We start from the raw sequence: 18,379 nt of genomic DNA, 5'->3' as shown, positions 1-18,379 counted from the left end.
CTGGGCTTTTCTAAGGTCTGTGGGTGCCTAGGACACCCACAGCCCCCGCACAGGAGATGGAGGAGGATACCGAACATGAAGCATGTCACCTACTACCTCTTGGTGTCTATTTCCTTCCCGTATATACACACTCGCAAGGTTAGTCACGATGAAGGCCCACAACTCCTGGTGGTTGGTGAGCTGGAATGAAAGATGGGGCATTTAGGAGCCCAGCCTGGCCACGGTTACACCGTCGAGGCCTGACTGGACCCAGAATTGCACAAGGGCTCCTTTCAGACTCAGTCAGCTCATTCCAAACCCAAGCACGAAGGAGTTAGCCCCTCCCCCTCCTCCACTGCAGTGGCAATGCCAGTGACTACCAGTGGACAATGACCAGCCTTGGTCTACACAGTCCAGACTGGCTCCACTCTTCTGGCTCAGAGTCCTAGCAGCTGGGATGACAGGCCTGTAACCGCCCTGGCTTATTTTTGTTTGTAGTCCAACAGCGAGACCCTGAAGCACACTGGGCATGGTCTCTCCACTGAACCATTGATTATGGAAAGTGAACTGGTCAAGAGAAGGAGTAAACCTCAGGTGTGGTAGTGGAGGCTGGTCATCCCAGCACTTGGGAAGGAAGCTGAGGCAAGATTAAAAAACCTTTTGAAATCTTTCAAGACAGTGTTTGTCTCTAAACTCCATATGTAGATGGCTAGCTTCAAACTTACAGAGATCCACATGCCTCCCCCTCCCAAGTGCTGGAATTTGTTATACCACCACACCTTGCCAGGCAAGATCAGAATTTAAGGCCTGCCTGTGCAACTGAGATATCCTGTCTTAAAAGCATAGGCAGGGGCTGCAGTTCAGCAATCCAGTACTTGCCTGGCATGTGTGAAATGTTGGGTTCAATCTCCTTAGCTAAGCCCAGATGTTTGGGAGAGGAGAAGGAAAGGATATAAGAGTCTAAGCAGCTTGGGCCCTCTGATTCCAATTCCCTACAGTAGTGGGCCTAGCACACAAAAGCCCAGAGCTCCCTTCCTTGACCTGAGCTGCAGGAGCATTGGGGTGTGGGCTGTGAACAACAGGAGGAGTCTGTGTTTGAGGACAAGGTGTCTGTCTTAGCTTTTCCCCTTCCATGTATTGCCCCAGAAGGCTCCTTTCAGCACATGACTTAAGCATTGCTGCTGAAGCAAAGCCACATATGGACAACCACTAAGAACACGAGGTTCCTGGCACTGCAGCAGGGCTCTGGCACTGCAGCAGGAGGGCCTGAGGTCTAGGGAGCCAGGGGTGGATCCACGCCAGAGAAGTGGGCAGCCAGTTGACTCTTCACATAGCACCCACAGACATCTAGCAACCAAGGAGGGAGCCCCATCCTACAGAGGGATGCTCCAGCCACTCAGAACATAACATACCATAAAATCTCTACTGGGGGCTCCCTAGAGAATAGGTCAGTAGCCTCCCTTTCCTGCAAGGACAGCTATCCCTAGAAGTATCTGTGTCACTCTGGAAGAAATGGACCAGCTTCTTAGGGACTAGTAGGTCAGTTGTCTAAGACTGTGGGTGCCTTGCTGGGGACTGCCTCCCTGAAGTAAAACTTGTCTTCTGTTCCTGAGCACCTATCAGAGAACTTAGGTAGGATAAGGGCACATCCCAGTCACTGTACGTCCACATAATGTGACTCTACCAAACTCCAGAACCCAGCATGACTTCAAGAGCACCACAAACTGACCCAGTCTGAGAATTTCCTAGGTGTTAAAATGGCTACTCAGTGTACCTGTACTCCTGACTCATATGTCCTTTCCTCCTATCTTTCCAGGGTAGCCACGAACTGTTCATCTTAGCAACCTCCCACCCCAACAGGAACTGTGTTAAGGTTGTGGCCACTGTCAGGCTAACTGCAGTAAATGTGGGCTCAAAGTCTATATATAGCTCCTGCAGTAAACCTAAGCTGGTCTCCATCCTTTGTGCAGCAGCCAATCTTATACCATGTTCCATTACTCAGGAAGTCAGCCTTACCCGAAGGGCTGTGGTAAACTGGGCTTCAGCATTGTCCATGCAGTTCACGGAGACACAATACAGGCCCTGCAAGGACAAGGATGCATGTGCAGCTCAGGTTAGAACCAGGGGAGCTGACGCGGTGACCATGGGCAAACATAATTTGTACTGGGCCTGGGATGGGCTTCAAGCTATTGTAAAGGACCCCTCCCCATAGCAGAACAGAGCTCATGTTTGGATGTGGGTTGGGTAGTGTCATGGGTTATTTACTGGGACACCCAGATCCTCAGGGTGGGTCACATCCTTTGCTAGCTATGTGCTGGATTCTGGCAAGAGTGGGGCCCAATCCTGGGACATACTCACCAGCAGTGTGTGCAACTGGGCGGCATGGTTGGAGAAGAGCCTAGGGGACTGCTGGCACAGCTGACAGACCTGAGAGATCTGAGTAGAGAACCAAGGTAACTCTCTATCCTGGGACCTGGCACTGGGGTGCAGCCCCAAGGCTGGAAGACGTGCTCCCATCTACTTGCCAAAGTGGAGTCAAAGCCCTGGCAGGAGGAGCCACCACATGGAAGAGGATGACCCTGACCTCCTTTCTCCTGACCTCCATCCCAGCTTCAGGTTATAAAACACCTCCCCAGTGTTCTCAGGAAGCTGTGCATTTTGGTGATATGGATCCCAGTCATATCCCATTGTTCGCTGAGCCTACAAGTTTTAGGGAACCAGACTATTGGCTTTACATCGAATTCTATAGCCTAGACTAGAGCAGTGACAGTGAGGCCACTATACCCTCCCCTCTTTTTTTCTTTTTTTTTTTCTTTTTTTTTCTTTTCGGAGCTGGGGACCAAACCCAAGGCCTTGCGCTTGCTAGGCAAGCGCTCTACCACTGAGCTAAATCCCCAATCCCTGTACCCTCCCCTTTTGACACCTATGCCCACACCCAGACCAGCTCCCACATCCCATTCTCTGTGCTTCCTACCTCCTGTAGTGCAGTGGCCTTGTGGCCAGTGACAAGCCGGCACATGATAATGTGCTCCAGCAGGATCACTTGGAAGGATGACAGGATGGGGCTGCAGTCTAGCACTGGGAACAGGAGGCAGGGGTGAGCATGCAGACATGGACCACCAGGCCCTGCCCACATCATTCCTGCTGCAGCCTTTCCCCATCAGATAAGGACATAAGCTCAAGCCAGGCCACTGTGAAGCGAACATCCCAGAGCTGAGAAGTCTCCAGTGGATGGGGCTCAGGTAAAGCAGGAGCTTAGCAAGCACAGGTCAGGTCCTAGCTTGAATGCCATGCACCAAAGTCACAGGAAACTCCAGGCTGAGCACTGTGCAACACACAGGTCATCTCTACAGAGGCTGCCTCCCACCCCCTGCTAAGAGTTCAGGAACCTGCTGGGTGGGTTCTCCAAGAAATCTTCAACTATGCATGCCTGAGTGAGACAGAGCCCAAGCCATGGCAGTTAGTTCCTGGCAGCCCTGCACAGATCTCCTTGGGTGAGGAAAAAGTTGTTGCCCAACCCAGCTTGAGGAAAAGAAAAGCACAGTTCCACAAGATCAAAGAGATTTAGAGGAATGCTAAGGCCACATGCATCCTCAGGATGCATCAAACAGTCAAGTATGGCTAGAACCCTAGAACCTGGAGGAGTCATAGCAGGCACGTGAGGGCTAAGATCTGGCCCTGGCCTCCCGGAACATGACGATGTCCTAATGTCAAGGGAACTTGGGATAGCTGGGGCCCTGCCCAGGCAGCACTTACTCTTAAGCTTTTCCAATTGCATGAGCGCCTTGTCTGTGTACTTCTGTGCCTTCTCCAGGTAACCAGCCTGCATGGAATGCATCACTGTGACCTGCAAGGAGAGCAGGTGGTGGTCACAAGGCCCTCTCCCAGCGCAGGCCCAGGCCCAGGCCCAGGCCCAGGCGCAGGGTGACAGGACTCACCAGGTAGACGAGCACACACATGTGCTCCTTGGGCAGCCAGTGGAAGAGGTCGGCGGGGTTGCTGGGCAGGATTTCATCATCGTGCAGCGTGGAGATGGTCTGGATGCACTGCTGCAGCTGCTTCAGGCATGGCTTGACACTCTTCACCTGCGGCATGTATGCCTCAGCACCGCACCCCAGGAGGCCTGGCAACCTTGCCGAGCTCCTGTACAGGACTCTCTCCTACTGCAGGAGCTCTTCTCCTTAGGTCTTAGCCTCCTAGAAGCCAGGCTTCAAGGAGGCAAGAGGCCTGGTAGTTGCCTCCCACAAATAGAAACTGTTTTAGCACTGTAGCTTCTGCCAACCCTTCTTTCTGTCTGCCATTCTAAGTCTCTCAGGGACAGCTATGGTTCTCAGCACTAAAAGCTGCTATGTTCTAATATGCTGGGCCCAGTGGGAACACAAGGAAGGCCCTTACTAACACTGAACATTTCTTGGGTCCCCACAACACTGGCCCAGTACCTCACAGGGGTGCACATCCAGTGGGTCCACAGGAACAGGAAAGGGCAAAAGCAAGCAAGGTAGCTCCCATTCATTCCTCATAGGCTGAGGCCATCATGTGAACACAGTGTCCAGTCTTCAACATAGTCACACAGCCATACCTGGGTCCCTACTGAGCTTCACAAAGCTGCTGTGAGCTGGGAAAGGGGTCTGGAGCACATTACCCTGTTTTGCTTTCATGGCTTCCATGAACTTCCTCCAGAGGCCTCCAGCAATGTGTGCCCTCAATGGATGTGAGGCCACAAATTTTTACTCAAATGAGAGTAGGCCCACAGGACAAAACTGCTTTGTGAGCACCCTCTACCCTTGGGGCTTTGTCATACAGTATGATGGGGCCGCCAACTGTGCTAGAGCAGGACACCTGCATGTATGTTTGTGTACTTACAAACATGCAACAAGATCATATCATGAGTAAACCCTCCCCACAGACCCTGAGTGACAACATACCTGCCCAGCATCCAGGTAGTGAGTCACCTGCAGCACCAGGAAGAAGACACGTAGTGACTCCTTCTGGATGGGGTTGCCCTGCCAGTTCTCCACAATCTGCCCACACAGTGTGAGCAGTGGGTGCACCTCTTGCAGTTTGCGTTCCATCAGCAGCAGCTAGAGGGGGTGAGAGGGGTAGTGCACCACTGTTACCAGTCCAACGGCTGAGGACACCCCACCCCCACAGCCCCCAGAGAGCAGAGCTGGGTGCAATGAGGTCAGGTGTGGCAGGCAGCACTTGCCTTTAGTCCCAGCACTTGGGAGGCCGAGACAGGCAGATCTCTGTGAGTTTGAGGCCAGCCTGGTCTACATAGAGAGTTCCAGAACAGCCAGGGAGACCTTACCTACATTGTGACCTTACCTCAAACAATCAAAGTTGGATACAACAAAGAAACTAAGGTACGGGCATCTCCGCAGCAGGCTCTCTCAATAGCACATCCACTACCTGAAACCTCAGAGCCCCAAGTGAAGCCCACCAGGGCAGAACCCCTGCTCCTGAGAATACACTGTGTAGAAAAGCCCCTGCCAGTAGCCTCCTGACCGGCAACAGGGCTGCACACACCCAGCCTTGACTTACCATCCCCTTGCTGAGCAGGAATAATGCCCTGGAAAAGACACAAGACATCAGGTTTGTAAGGCATCAGGATCAATACGGCTGCCACTCAGGGAGATGTGCTTTATTTATAGGACATTTTAGAATGCTACAGTTTGTTCTGATCTATCCATGTTTACATTTGGAGGTGGGCGGATGCTAGAATTGATCTTAGGATCTTATACAGGTTAGACAGCACTCTGCACTGCATTATACTCCCAACTTAACTTTGAACTTTAGCCTGGTCTATATTTGGATTTCTATATTTGGACAGCCGGGGCTACATAATAGAGAGCCCTAAAACAAACAAACAAAAAAAGACAAAAAAAACCTTTTGTTTATGTCTATATGCGTGTGCCTACATGCACAAGTGCACTACTACATCCAAGTGCCACCCAAGGAGACTACAGGGGGGCATCAGACGTTGAGGAACTGGAGTTACAGGAAATTGTGAGACTCCTGAGGTAGGTGTTGAGAAATGAATCTGAGTTTGAATGTCTGAGAGAGGTAAGTACTCTTAACCACTGACCACCCTCTTTTTTTTTTTTTTTTTTTCGGAGCTAGGGACCAAACCCAGGGCCTCGTGGTTGCTCGGCAAGCGCTCTACCACTGAGCTATATCCCCAACCCCACTGACCACCCTCTTAACCTTGAACTTGGAATCTTCCATCGTCTACCAGGTGTGCCCATGCACTCTGGCTTCGGTAGCTCCTATTTTACATGATGCAGACACACTTGTGAGCATCACAAAAGAGTAGAAGATGGTACCCTGAAGTCACCTTCATGTTCCAATGCAGCAGAGGTGGGTCTGGCAAAGGGTAGAGCGGACAAGGACTGGCCTGGCTATCTCCACCCCACCTGCGCACTCGGCTGTGCCCAGCTCATGTCCCCCTCAGGGTAAAGGAGATGAACTTATAAATGGCAGTCAGTGCCTCCCTTCTCTGTCACCAGGGTTTCTGTGGCCTCTCTCAAACCCCACTCCATGGACTTTCTCGAGTAGATCTATGTACATGCTGAAACTGTGGACAGAGCTCCCACAGCAGGGGAGGGTGGCCTCTACCAATGCTAGCCCACTGCATGCAGGTGAATGGACACTGAGTCACAGGTGTCGAGGAGGTACCGGTGCAATAAAGCCTGTGGCTGAACAATCCTACCAATGCTTTCTATTTCAAGAGATTTGGAAGTGTGTGGAAGAGCAAACCTGTCACTCCAGCTCTTAGGAGGCTGAGGCAAGAGGATTAAAGCAAACAGCTGGGGTCATCCTGGCTACAGTGGTGACAGCCTGTCTAAAAATACCAGAGAGAGAACCTGCCAGTACCAGCTCTACCAATGAGACACTGCCTTTGCCTTCCCAGCCAGCATTCACATGGCAGGAATTGATGGTCACTCGCTAGGATTGACTCTGCATGGTTCACTACACCAGAGGCCATTGTCACACACTAAGGTTTAGGGTCAGTAGCAGGACAGCCAAGTTCTTTCCAAGCTAGAGAGCAGCCTACCTTGTATATTCAGATCCCACCACTCGGGCATACTCGGCCCCCACACCCAGGAGGTCACAGGCAGATACCAGATCCTTCTCCAATGTGTGCAGTTGCTGAAGAGGAGAAAAAGCAATGACCTTGGCTACCAATGTCAGTCCTTAGAACTTGCCACCTCAGTGTGCCTACGCCTCCTGTATCTGCATAATTATTGCAGTGCTGGCTTAGAGTTCAAGCACCAAGGCAGCCAACACCACTAAATGCTCTGGGTATAAACTAAGCCATGCCTTGTACTCTGTCATTTCCCCTTACTGGTGTACAGAGCCAGCAGTCTGAGCTCTGAGGCAGACCCAGTGAACACCAGGTAGGCTACCAGAAAGGGCTCCCTCAGAGCAGTAGTCTAAGGATGCTTCAAACCTAGAAACCTGGAAAACTGAGAGAGGCCACATCTGATTTGGTCCCTGGAAGGGAGACTTCCATGCAGACACATGGTCTAGGGCTCAGCTCCCTTGCACACAGAGTGCCATCAGCTCTGAAAGCTGGGAAGGGCAAGGAGTTGCAGAGTCCACTTCCTCAGCTGCACATGGGAGGCTGCAAGGAGACAGTGTGAGCACAAGAACACAAGGGAGGGAGGCGCCTGGGGGAAAGACCCTAAAGTTCAGCACCTCATATGGCTATGTGAGTGCTAGGGCTGCCTCACAGGAGACAGGGGACATGACAGATAGCCAAGTCAAGGACAAGTAAATGTCAGTCAAGGGTCATCCAGGTTCCCCCAAAAAAGAGGTACAGATAGGATGTAGGAAAGAAGAGGTGACTGACAGAGTGGAATGACCTGTCCCTCTATGGCAGCCCAGGGGTCCCCAAGCAGAGCCTGGTACTTGAGTTCATGTCCCAAGGCCTTGCTCACTCCTGTACTCACAGCGAGCTGGAAGAGCAAGCGGCAGTGCCAGTATGGCGTCTGCTGTGAGATCTGGATGGCTTTCCGCAGCAGCGGCTTCGCTGCGTCCACAGAGTTCTGAAAGGAAATGGTTTCAAGTTCAAGGAGGAGGGGGAATGACAAGATGGAAATCAAACCTAAGCCCTGATGCAATAGCCACGGAGCCAGCTCCCCTTTTTGTTTACTCTCTGGATAAGATGGGTAATGCTATTACAGTGTACTTCCTGCTCGGAGAGTTTGAATGGCTTCTGAAATTTCTTCTTGCTAGGTGTGGTGGCACACCTATCTTATCACCTATTGGGGAGTCTGAGGCAGGACAGCCTGTGAGTTTAAGCTACAGGGTGGCATTGTTTCCAAAAAATTATTATTATTATTATTATTTAGCTTTTTAATGTAGAATAATAAAAACCAGATGTGGTGATGCATGCCCTTTTATTCAGCTATCAGGAGGCAGAGCAGATCTCTGAGTTTGAAGCCAGCCTGGTCTACAGAGTCGTAGGACAGTGAGGGCTACATAGAAAAAGCCTGTCTCGGGCTGGAGAGATGGCTCAGCGGTTAAGAGCACTGACTGCTCTTCCAGAGGTCCTGAGTTCAATTCCCAGCAACCACATGGTGGCTCACATCCATCTATAATCAGGTCTGGTGCCCTCTTCTGGCCTGCAGGTGCATACATGCAGGCAGAAAGCTGTATGATGTATACATAATAAATAAATAAATGTTTAAAAAAAAAAAGAAAAAAAAAGAAAAAGCCTGTCTCGGGGGGTTGGGGATTTAGCTCAGTGGTAGAGCGCTTGCCTAGGAAGCACAAGGCCCTGGGTTCAGTCCCCAGCTCCGAAAAAAAAAAAAAAAAAAAAAAAAGAAAAAGAAAAAGAAAAAGCCTGTCTCACCAAAAAACAAAAACAAAAACAAACTACATAATAGCCTCTCATTCACATCTAGGCATCTAGGCTAGCTAAGGCTACAGACTTACCTGTTTCAAAACGATAACCCCAAAGCTTCCCCAACAACAAAAACCCAGACATACATATACTTGGGGGACACTGAAGATGGCTCTGTGGTTAAGAGTACCTGCTGCTCTTAAGAGGGGGCTTGGTTTCAGTTCCTAGCACCCACATGGCAGCTCACAACCTCTGTCACTTCAGTCCCATGGAATCTCATGCCCTCTACTGAACTTTGTCGACAACTGGCAAGGATATAGTATACTTACATACACAAAATACTTATATCCATAGAATAAAAAGAAATAACAAATTTGAAGGGCTGAAGTGCGGTTTGATGCTGGAGAGTGTCTACTTAGCACACATAAGTACCTGGCACTACCCTAGGACCACAAAAAAGACACAAGGAAAAGTGACACCTTAAAGAATATTGGGTTGGGGGGGTTGGGGATTTAGCTCAGCGGTAGAGCGCTTGCCTAGGGAGCACAAGGCCCTGGGTTCGGTCCCCAGCTCCGAAAAAAAGAAAAAAGAAAAAAGAAAAAAAAAAAAAAGGATATTGGGTTGGGGATTTAGCTCAGTGGTAGTGCGCTTGCCTAGCAAGCTCAAGGCCCTGGGTTCGGCCCTCAGCTCCGATAAAAAAAAAAAAAAAAGAATATTGGACATCGGTGCTGAGTCACTTCTATTATAGTAGGTAGTACACATCAGGAGGGGACAGGGACAGGGACAGGGCAGAGCTCAGTGGCATTATCTGTGTAGCCCAGGTGAGGTCCTGGCTTCTATCCCCAGTTCTGAATGAATAAATACAGAAACAAGGGCGTGTGAGTGAGCTATACAGAGCTCTGTAACACAGTGTGAACTCCTACCCAGCTGGGAACCATGATCTCCTTCTAGGTCCAGGAAACAGGGAGCCCCTGCTTTCAGAACCAGCAGCATGTCCTCACCTCTTGACAATACAGCTCTGACAACAGGCTCGCTGCCTCAAATTTAACATCTTCAAACTGCGGGATCTGGAGAAGTTCAGTTAAGGAAGTACAATGCAAAGACATCTCTTTAAAAAGGGTCACAGCTCCGAGTAAATCCTCCCCCTCCATGCTGCAGGGCAAGCAGAGGAAGCAGAGTTGGGGCAGAAAGGGCACAATGAGGACCTTGCTGCCCAGAGAGTGGTGGCTGGCTTCCAGGGCAGCTAGGGTACATGGTATGCCAGGGAAAGAAATGTTTCCAGCTTTTACCATGGGCTTTTCATTCAAGCAGAACATTACCTCAAGAATATAGGATAGAACGTGGGGATATGGCTCAGTGGCAGAACATTTGCTTAGCATGCCCCAGGTGCTGGGTTCCACCCCCAGTATGGGCACCCCTCAAAATGCATATACAAGAAAAGGATACTTGCTGTGATATCAACCACTGAAAGAGAAAAAAAAAAAGGATTAATTTTTCTAGGGGGAGGGTCAAAGGGTTTCTCTGTGTAGTTCTGGCTGTCTTGAAACATACTCTATAGATCAGGATCGCCTCAAACTCAGAGAGATCTACCTGCTTCTGCCTCCTGAGCACTGAGATTAAAGGCATGAGCCACCAGCCCAACTAGGATTAATTCTGAGGCAAATGCTTGGTGCTTGTTTCCACTGGGCTTATAGTAGTGTTGGCACAGCATGCCCATCCCCAAGGGCAGTGTGGGGAGAGACAGCATTGCTTCCCCTGCAAGCTGGTTCTGGGATGGAAGCTGCATGGCACTTGGGGGATGCCTAATAAAGAGGGGAACCTCTCTTCCTAACATCAGACAAGGAGCCAGACTATTCAAGGGAGGGAACCCCAGGGTGATCTTGGCCATACTCTACATTTCAGCAGGACTGATGATGGTCTGGCGGAAAGACTAGCCATTCAGCAAAGCTTTGCCTGAGGAGTGGGTCACCTTAGGGGCGTCTGAGGAAGTGGCATATCAAAGAGGCTTGAAGTGGGCAGAGCTAGCCTCAGAAGGGGAGTGATGTACACCAAGAGATTTATGAGACTCTGTCTCAAAACAAAACAAGAACACAAACCAGCTTCTCAATACCTTTAGCCTCCCAACACCTGCATTCAATTATACACACAAACGCAAGTACACACATAATTAAAAATAACTAGTTGGGCATGGTGGTGCACACCTTTAATCCTAGCACCTGAGGAGTCAGAGGCAGGTGAAATCTTTATGAGCTTGAGGCCAGACTGGCTTACATAGCTAGCCTAGACTAAAAAGTAAAACCCTGTCTCCAAATTAACAAGTAAATGAATGAATGATTCAGAGGGTCAGCTTTGACTTAGGGAACCACTGTGTCTCAAGTTACATGTTTCAAGAAAACTCCTTGGTAGTATGCCATGCAGTGTTCAGTTATTTGGATCTTTAAGGACCTCCTAAGTACAACCCTAACACTGACCTGAAAACCAAGGCTGCAACAAACAATTACCAAAGAACTGACCTCTGAGAGGAGCCCTGACAGGTGTGGAGAGGCAGACTGGACCCACCCCACTGTGTCAACTGCCCACACAGGATGGGGCACTTGATGCTGAGCTTTGAAGGCTAAAGCTGGGTGTAACTGCAGAAAAGGGAAAGTGGGAGGTGCTCAGAAGAGCACAGACACAGAAGAGCTAGCAAGAAAAGAACCAAGACCTGGGGATACCTGAGGCTGCAAGGCTGGTGGCTTAGTGCCACTCATGGTAGTGGTGGCTGGGAGTCCACCCCTGGGTGGGGAAGAATCAAAGTTCCTGGTCAGACTGTTTTTGTAAAAAACAATTTTTTAACATTTATTTATTTGCATATTTATTTATATGATTTATTTATATGCTGATGCACTCAATAGGCCATCGTGCGAGGGTAGAGGTCAGAGGGCACCTTGTGGGAGTCAGTTCTTTCTACCACATTGGTCCTGGGTACTGAAGCCAGCCTTCAGTCAGTCATGTTTGACAGCTAGCACCTTTTCCTGCTTAGCCATCTTGCCAGCCCTACAACATGGTTTTAGGATTGGCTTAGGACAAGTGTGGTGGTGGTATGCATTTGTCATCCAGCACTTGAGGCGTGGAAGCAGGAAATCACAAGTCCAAGGCCAATCTCAAGTACATAAAAGACTGGAGATGTGACTCGTTGATAGCATGGCTGCTTAGCATGTATAAACCCTGGGTTTATCCCCTGTACCTCACAAACTAGACATGCATGTCTGTAACCCCAGTACTCAGGGGGACCCAAAATTCAAGGTCATCCTCAGCTACACAGTGAGTTTAAGGAAACTAGCCCCAACTGCACAAGATTCTCTTAACAGAAAGCTGTCTCAGAGCAGAGACCAGCACAAAGGGAAAGAAGAGGCTCTCGTGTGACTAGAAACACCTAGGTTGCCTCTTGGACCAGCAAGACAGAGTCACAAAGAGAAGCGGGGATCTGCTGGCCAGGAGGAAGCACTGTGGGCCAGTAAAAAGGCAGGGCAGGAGGAGCAGCAGCCTCCTCTGGTCAGCACTGGAGGCCTCCTCAGAGCATCGGTACCTTCTCAGGACCACAGACTCACTGTGTTCTTTTAAATAGGCAGCTGAGGGATGAATCCAGAAATCACAGCCAGCTGACAGAGAATGGGGTCCCACTGTTCCAATTTCTTCCATGTCTGGACCATCTCCTTAGAGAAAGGTCTCTTTGTCATTTCCACTTAGGTTTCCTTGTGGCTGCCATCTGCCTATTTAGTCATACCTTTCTTTCTGAGCCAAAGGTATCTGCTGATGGGTAGACATCCTCTCCTGTGCCCTCCTCTCTGGATACTCACTGCCTTTCTAGAACTTTCAACCATCCTTTAGACCTCCACAGTCTTCTTAGGATCTCCCACTACCCTCTTGGAATTCCATCTTCCTCTCATCCCTCCTTCTATCACCTTCTGTGTGCAGTCTTCTTTAGGCATTGCTGGATTGACAGGGACACATTCTAAGAAATGTGTTGCTAGGTGATTTCACGGCAATGCAAACATGTACTTTTTTTTTTTTTTTTTCCCGGAGCTGGGGACCAAACCCAGGGCCTTGCGCATGCTAGGCAAGCGCTCTACCACTGAGCTAAATCCCCAACCCCAAACATGTACTTTTACAAACTAAGCCGACCACATTGCTAGGTGACATAATCTCGCAGGAAGTTTGCCATTGCCAAAATGTCTTTATATATCCATAACAGCATACACAATGGAGAATGTTAGAGAAGGCCCATGTAACCTCTCAAGGCTGTTGTCTCCAGAGGCTGCTTCAGGGTAACACTCCACAGTGCTTGGGAAACATTTGTCTCATGAGCAACAATTGCACCCACTCATGTACATCCCCCCCCCCCCGCCCCCCGGAGCTGAGGACCGAACCCAGGGCCTTGAACTTGCTAGGCAAACGATCTACCATTGAGCTAAATCCCCAACCCACCTAGGACTTCTTAAATGCTAGGCAGGCACTCTACTCAGTGAACTACATCTCCATCCCATTTTTTTCCTTAAATTTCTTGAAACAGTATCTCATGCAGTCTAGCTTGCCCTCAAACTATGAAGGTGATGATGGCCTTGAGTTCCTAATTTTTCTGCAGGCTCACAGTACTATGTCCAGCTCCATTTAGTTATTTTTAATGTGCTAGTGTTTTGCATGCATGTATGTCTATGTACCAGGTAAATGTAGAAGTCAAAAGAGGGACTCAAATCCCCTGGAACTAGAGTTATAGAAGGCACCATTGGATGCTGGGAATTGAACCTGGGTCCCCTGGAAGAGCACCAAATGTTCGTAACCACTGAGCCACTTTTCCAGCCTTGTCCAGCTACATTTTAAATCCCAAGGTCATGAGAAGAGCGTGGGGAATTTTAAGTAGTTTACCATTTGGACTACAGCTGGGGATTTAGCTCAGTGGTAGAGCGCTTACCTAGGAAGCGCAAGGCCCTGGGTTCGGTCCCCAGCTCCGAAAAAAAGAACCACACCAAAAAAAAAAAAAAAAAAAGAAAACCTATGTGAGGGGTTGGGGATTTAGCTCAGTGGTAGAGCTCTTGCCTAGCAAGCGCAAGGCCCTGGGTTCGGTCCCCAGCTCCGGAAAAAAAAAAAAAAAAAAAAAAAAGAAAACCTATGTGAAACAAAACTTAGCAAAATGTACTCTATAAACGGTGATCACGGTATGACATTTACACTTCCATGAATCTATGTCCAAACTTTTGCGAGGCTAGCAAGATGACTCTCAGTAAAGGTACATGTTGTCAAGCCAGACTTTGATAACGGGAACCCACATGGTGAAAAGAGATAACCAACTCACATAAGTTGTTCTCTGTGTATCACTCTACTTCTGGGCTGGGGATACAGCTCAGATAGTAGAGTGCTTGTGTAGCACAGTTCTGCATTCCATCCTGGGCACCAACCTAAAACCCATGCATATACCTGTCGCCTCAGCACTGAGGGAAAGGCAGGAAGATAAGAATTCCAAGGCCATTCAAAGGCAGCCTAAGATGAATGAGACCCTGACTCAAAGAAACTAACAAAAGTGAAAAAAACACAATGTATCCTAACTCAGCTGTAAGCTGTTGTACTTTATAAGACTCATGAATTGTATCTCTTCCTCTTGATGTTAAAAGAAAAAAATAGTCAAAATAAGAACTCTCTAGTTCACAGGGGACCTGATGGTTGTTAGCTCTCCAGAAGCCAGTGGGGTTGCCTTGAGTGTTTCCCTTCGGTTTTGTTATTTTAAGAGGTGGAGTGCAGTGTCAGATGCTAATCTGTTGTTTATGTTTACTTGGGTTTTTGTTGTTGTCACTGTCTTTTCCCCTTTGAGATAGGGACTTACTATATAGCAATGGCTAGCCTAGAGCTGATTTTAGAACCAGGATTCCTCCAAGTCTCAGATCCACCTGTTTCTGTCCCTAGGATATTAAAAGTGTGTCACTATCTAGCTTTTGCGTTTTTTTTTTTTAAAGATTTATTTATTTTATTTATATGTTAGTACACTATAGTTCTCTTCAGACACTTCAGAAGAGAGCATCCCATTACAGATGGTTGTGAGCCATCATGTGGTTGCTCAGAACCTCTGGAAGAGCAGTCAGTGCTCTTAACCACTGAGCCATCTCTCCAGTCCTAGCTTTTGCTTTTTAAACAAATATCTATCTCGAGTTGTGTGAGCACGTGTGTGTGCCTATGCGGAGGAATGTGGGTCAGAAGAGAATGTCAAGCATCATGCCCTGCATCTTTCCCTATTCCCTTGAGAGGAGGCAAGCTGGCCATCAGCAAGGCCTAGTGTTCCACTTGTCCCTGCTCCTCAGCAGTCACCACACTGGGGTTCCCAGTGGGGTCATGTGTAGGCACATAGCCATGCCAGATCCTTCCCACGGAGACTGGGATTTGTATTCGGGCCCTCATTCTTCAACAACAGTTCTCACCCATTGAGTATTTGTCCAGCCTCAAGGTTTTTTCATTTTTGAGGCAAGGCCATGCTGGCTGGCCTTGAACTAACAGCATTTTTTTTTCTGCCTCAGCCTTCAAAGTTCAGGGATTATAGGTTGAGTCAGCACATTCAGCTTTATAGTTTTCTTATTCATGGAAAACAAAGTAATTAGGAAAAACAAACAAACATACACCCCCTCCTCCCCCGCCCCACTCCAGGTCTCATCTACCAACTTGAGTAGAGATAGCTACTGACTCCAACAATCCAGAATGGAAATAGAGGGAGTTTCCCTAACCTCCTGCTACAGGCAGCTAAGGCTCTAGAACATTTTCCAACCAACAGAGAGTTGGCATCAGGAAGACAAGAGTGGGCAAAATGACTTAATGGATAAAGGTGACTGCCACCAAGTCTGACACCTGAGAGAACACCCCAGCACACATGCTCTTCCTATACACACGCACACAAATACACTTTCTATACACTACACAAATGTTAAAGAAGGAAGCCAAGAGGTCTTTATTTCATCAGTTTGCTGAGGATGGTGCCTAACACAGGGCTGGCACATAAGCACCAAGAGCACAACAGTATTGCAGGCAGGATGAAGTTGAGGAGACAAACAGGATGAGTCAGAATCAAAGGCCATGCTAACTTTAGTTCCTGAAGTCAGATGATGGAGAGTGAGTGAGTGAGACGAAAAGCACAGGTTATAGCTCACGGATCTGCTTTGCCTGGTGGCCACGCCAGGGCATGGGTTTCCATTCCAGTTCTATCTAGCGTAGAGTGGGACCTGGTCAAAATCAAGGAGAAAAAGAGCTGCTGCAGCTGAGCTGAAGGCATTAGGCTTGGAGGGAGTCTCTCAGGAAAAGGGAAACAAGTAAAGCAGACTCCCAGGCTAACCCGAGAATGAGCGGTGCTGGACCAGTAGAGATGAAGCTGCTTTCTAGGTCAAGTGAACCAAGCCCTCATCCCAGAGCAGCTAAGGCAGGTGCAGCCATCACCTACAGTCCATTACAGAGGCCTAAGAAGATCACTCAAACCCTTGAGATCAACCTGGCCAACTCTACCTTCGTGACAAAACATGGGAACATGGTTCCTATCTCAGAACATTGCTCTAAACTTACCACATCTTGTGGAAGGGTTGTTGTACTGTATGCTGTGTTGCTAAGATGGTGTGAGTCACACATGGACTGTGGCTAGATATCAGCACTGCAGTATTATATTAGAGATCTAAGATACCTGCTATTGGGACGTGCAACAGAGGGTTAACAGGTAGGGGTAAAGGAAGGAGGGAACAGAATGCATAATTTCAAACCTAAGCAGCAGCCAGGTGTGGTGTTGCACACCTCTTATCCTAGCATTTAAAAAAAAAAGATTTTATTTATGTGAGTACACTAGAGTTGTCTTCAGACACACCAGAAGAAGGCATCAGATCCCATTACAGATGGTTGTGAGCCACCATGTGGTTGCTGAGAATTGCATTCAGGACCCCTGGAAAAGCAGTCAGTGCTCTTAACCACTGAGCCATCTCATCTCTCCAGCTTGTTTGTTTTTTGAGACAGGGTTTCTCTGCGTCAAAACTCATTGACCTCGAACTCACTTTGTAGACCAGGCTAGCCTTGAACTCACAGATCTGCCTGCCTCTGCCTCCTGAGTCCTAGGATCAAAGCCACACCTCATCACATTCTGGCTCACCCCAGAACTTTCTAAAAGAAACCAATTATACTTTCAGGTTTGTTTTGTTTGTTTTAAAGAAAAGAGCATCTTATTGTGTGGCTCAGGTAAGCCTGAAATCTGGAATTCCTGATGTCTCTGAATCCCAGAGCGTAAAAGCTCATAGCTGTGCTTTTGGGAAAAGTGCAATTAAGAACAAATGAAGGGGGTTGGGGGTGGGGGTAGGGCTGGAGAGATGGCTCAGTGGTTAAAGAGATGACTGCTCTTCCAAAGGTCTTGAGTTCAATTCCCAGCAACCACATGGTGGCTCACAACCATCTGTAATGAGATCTGATGCCCTCTTCTGGTGTGTCTGAAGAAAAGCGTACTTATACATAATAAAATCTTCAAAAAGAAAAAAAAGAACAAATGAAGGGGCTTGTGATATAGCTTGCACCAGATAGTGGCTTATGTACAAGGTCCTAGGGTCACTCCAAGGACAACAATGTCATTTTAAATAAAACTCAGGGGAATTGAATGGAAGAACAGCGGTGATTAACGGTTTTACGGGCATTGAGCTGGGGTGACTTATGGAGGGCACAATGTGGTTCTGTGGGTGATCTTTCAGGAGTCAGTTTTCTGATACACCAAGGGAAAGCATTTCACAAGGGTAAGTAAGGGGTTTTAATTGCTGGTCTCAAAGCCAAGTGCTAAGAGAGCAATTGCAGGGGGCTGCACGGATTGCACAGGGCTGAAGGATGGATGAAATACATGGACACATTAACACCCAAGGAAACAAGGGAAAAAGGGAGGTGGTGGGATTAACTGCCCTGAACAAGAAAGAAAAGAACATTTCTTTTTTTTTTTTTTTGGTTCTTTTTTTCAGAGCTGGGGACCGAACCCAGGGCCTTGCGCTTCCTAGGCAAGCGCTCTACCACTGAGCTAAATCCCCAACCCCGAAAAGAACATTTCAGAACTAGCCAGATCCTGGCAGCCTCTGGCCTGCACATACACTGAAGTCTGGCACTTGGCAGGATCAAACTCACTCACCACTGTCCTGGATGCTTCAAAATCCACTGCAGGCCCCAGGAACTCCTTGTTATTGACCTGAAACCTTGAACGGGATCACTAGCTCATACCATCCAAACGTCATTCATACAAATATGAGGTTCCCTCATCCCTATATCAACTCTACCCCTTCCTCTAGTCCAGTGTCAACAGCTCTTAGACTAATAGCCTTATTGACTGCTTGTCTCACTAAAGAAAAGGCTACCATGGGCAGGACTTTTCAGTCAGCTCATACCCAGTCTACAACAGGCTTGACACATGGTGGAAGGGGAACAAATATCTCCTTGATGAATGAATAAGACAACAACAAAAAGCACTAACACAATGATGACATCCTTTTCTAGTCTAGAAACCAGTGCTCCTTAGACTGAGGGAATTAGAGG

The 18,379-nt window shown here is 48.3% G+C and overlaps 1 protein-coding gene across 6 annotated transcripts in view; it reads right to left on the bottom strand.

The window, feature by feature from the left end:
• Mau2 (MAU2 sister chromatid cohesion factor) overlaps window positions 1–18,379 on the bottom strand; it is a 31,111-nt gene that overhangs the window by 10,299 nt on the left and 2,433 nt on the right. Inside the window, exons 2-13 of one of the 6 annotated variants that reach the window (XR_005494570.2) lie at window positions 10,274–10,291; window positions 9,829–9,894; window positions 7,932–8,027; window positions 7,034–7,128; window positions 5,521–5,548; window positions 4,905–5,060; window positions 3,918–4,064; window positions 3,736–3,826; window positions 2,954–3,057; window positions 2,338–2,415; window positions 1,996–2,061; window positions 90–180 (exon numbers count right to left, since the gene is read on the bottom strand). Coding sequence is in view for 4 of the 6 variants with exons in the window: in NM_001106077.3 (NP_001099547.2) it covers window positions 94–180; window positions 1,996–2,061; window positions 2,338–2,415; window positions 2,954–3,057; window positions 3,736–3,826; window positions 3,918–4,064; window positions 4,905–5,060; window positions 5,521–5,548; window positions 7,034–7,128; window positions 7,932–8,027; window positions 9,829–9,894; window positions 10,274–10,291 (1,032 nt within the window). In the remaining 2 variants the exon portion in view is untranslated. 6 annotated transcript variants of the gene reach the window in all.

Source organism: Rattus norvegicus, chromosome 16 (assembly GCF_036323735.1).
Source record: "Rattus norvegicus strain BN/NHsdMcwi chromosome 16, GRCr8, whole genome shotgun sequence".
Taxonomy (NCBI): Eukaryota; Metazoa; Chordata; class Mammalia; order Rodentia; family Muridae; genus Rattus; species Rattus norvegicus.
This window is presented reverse-complemented; position numbering and strand designations above follow the sequence as displayed.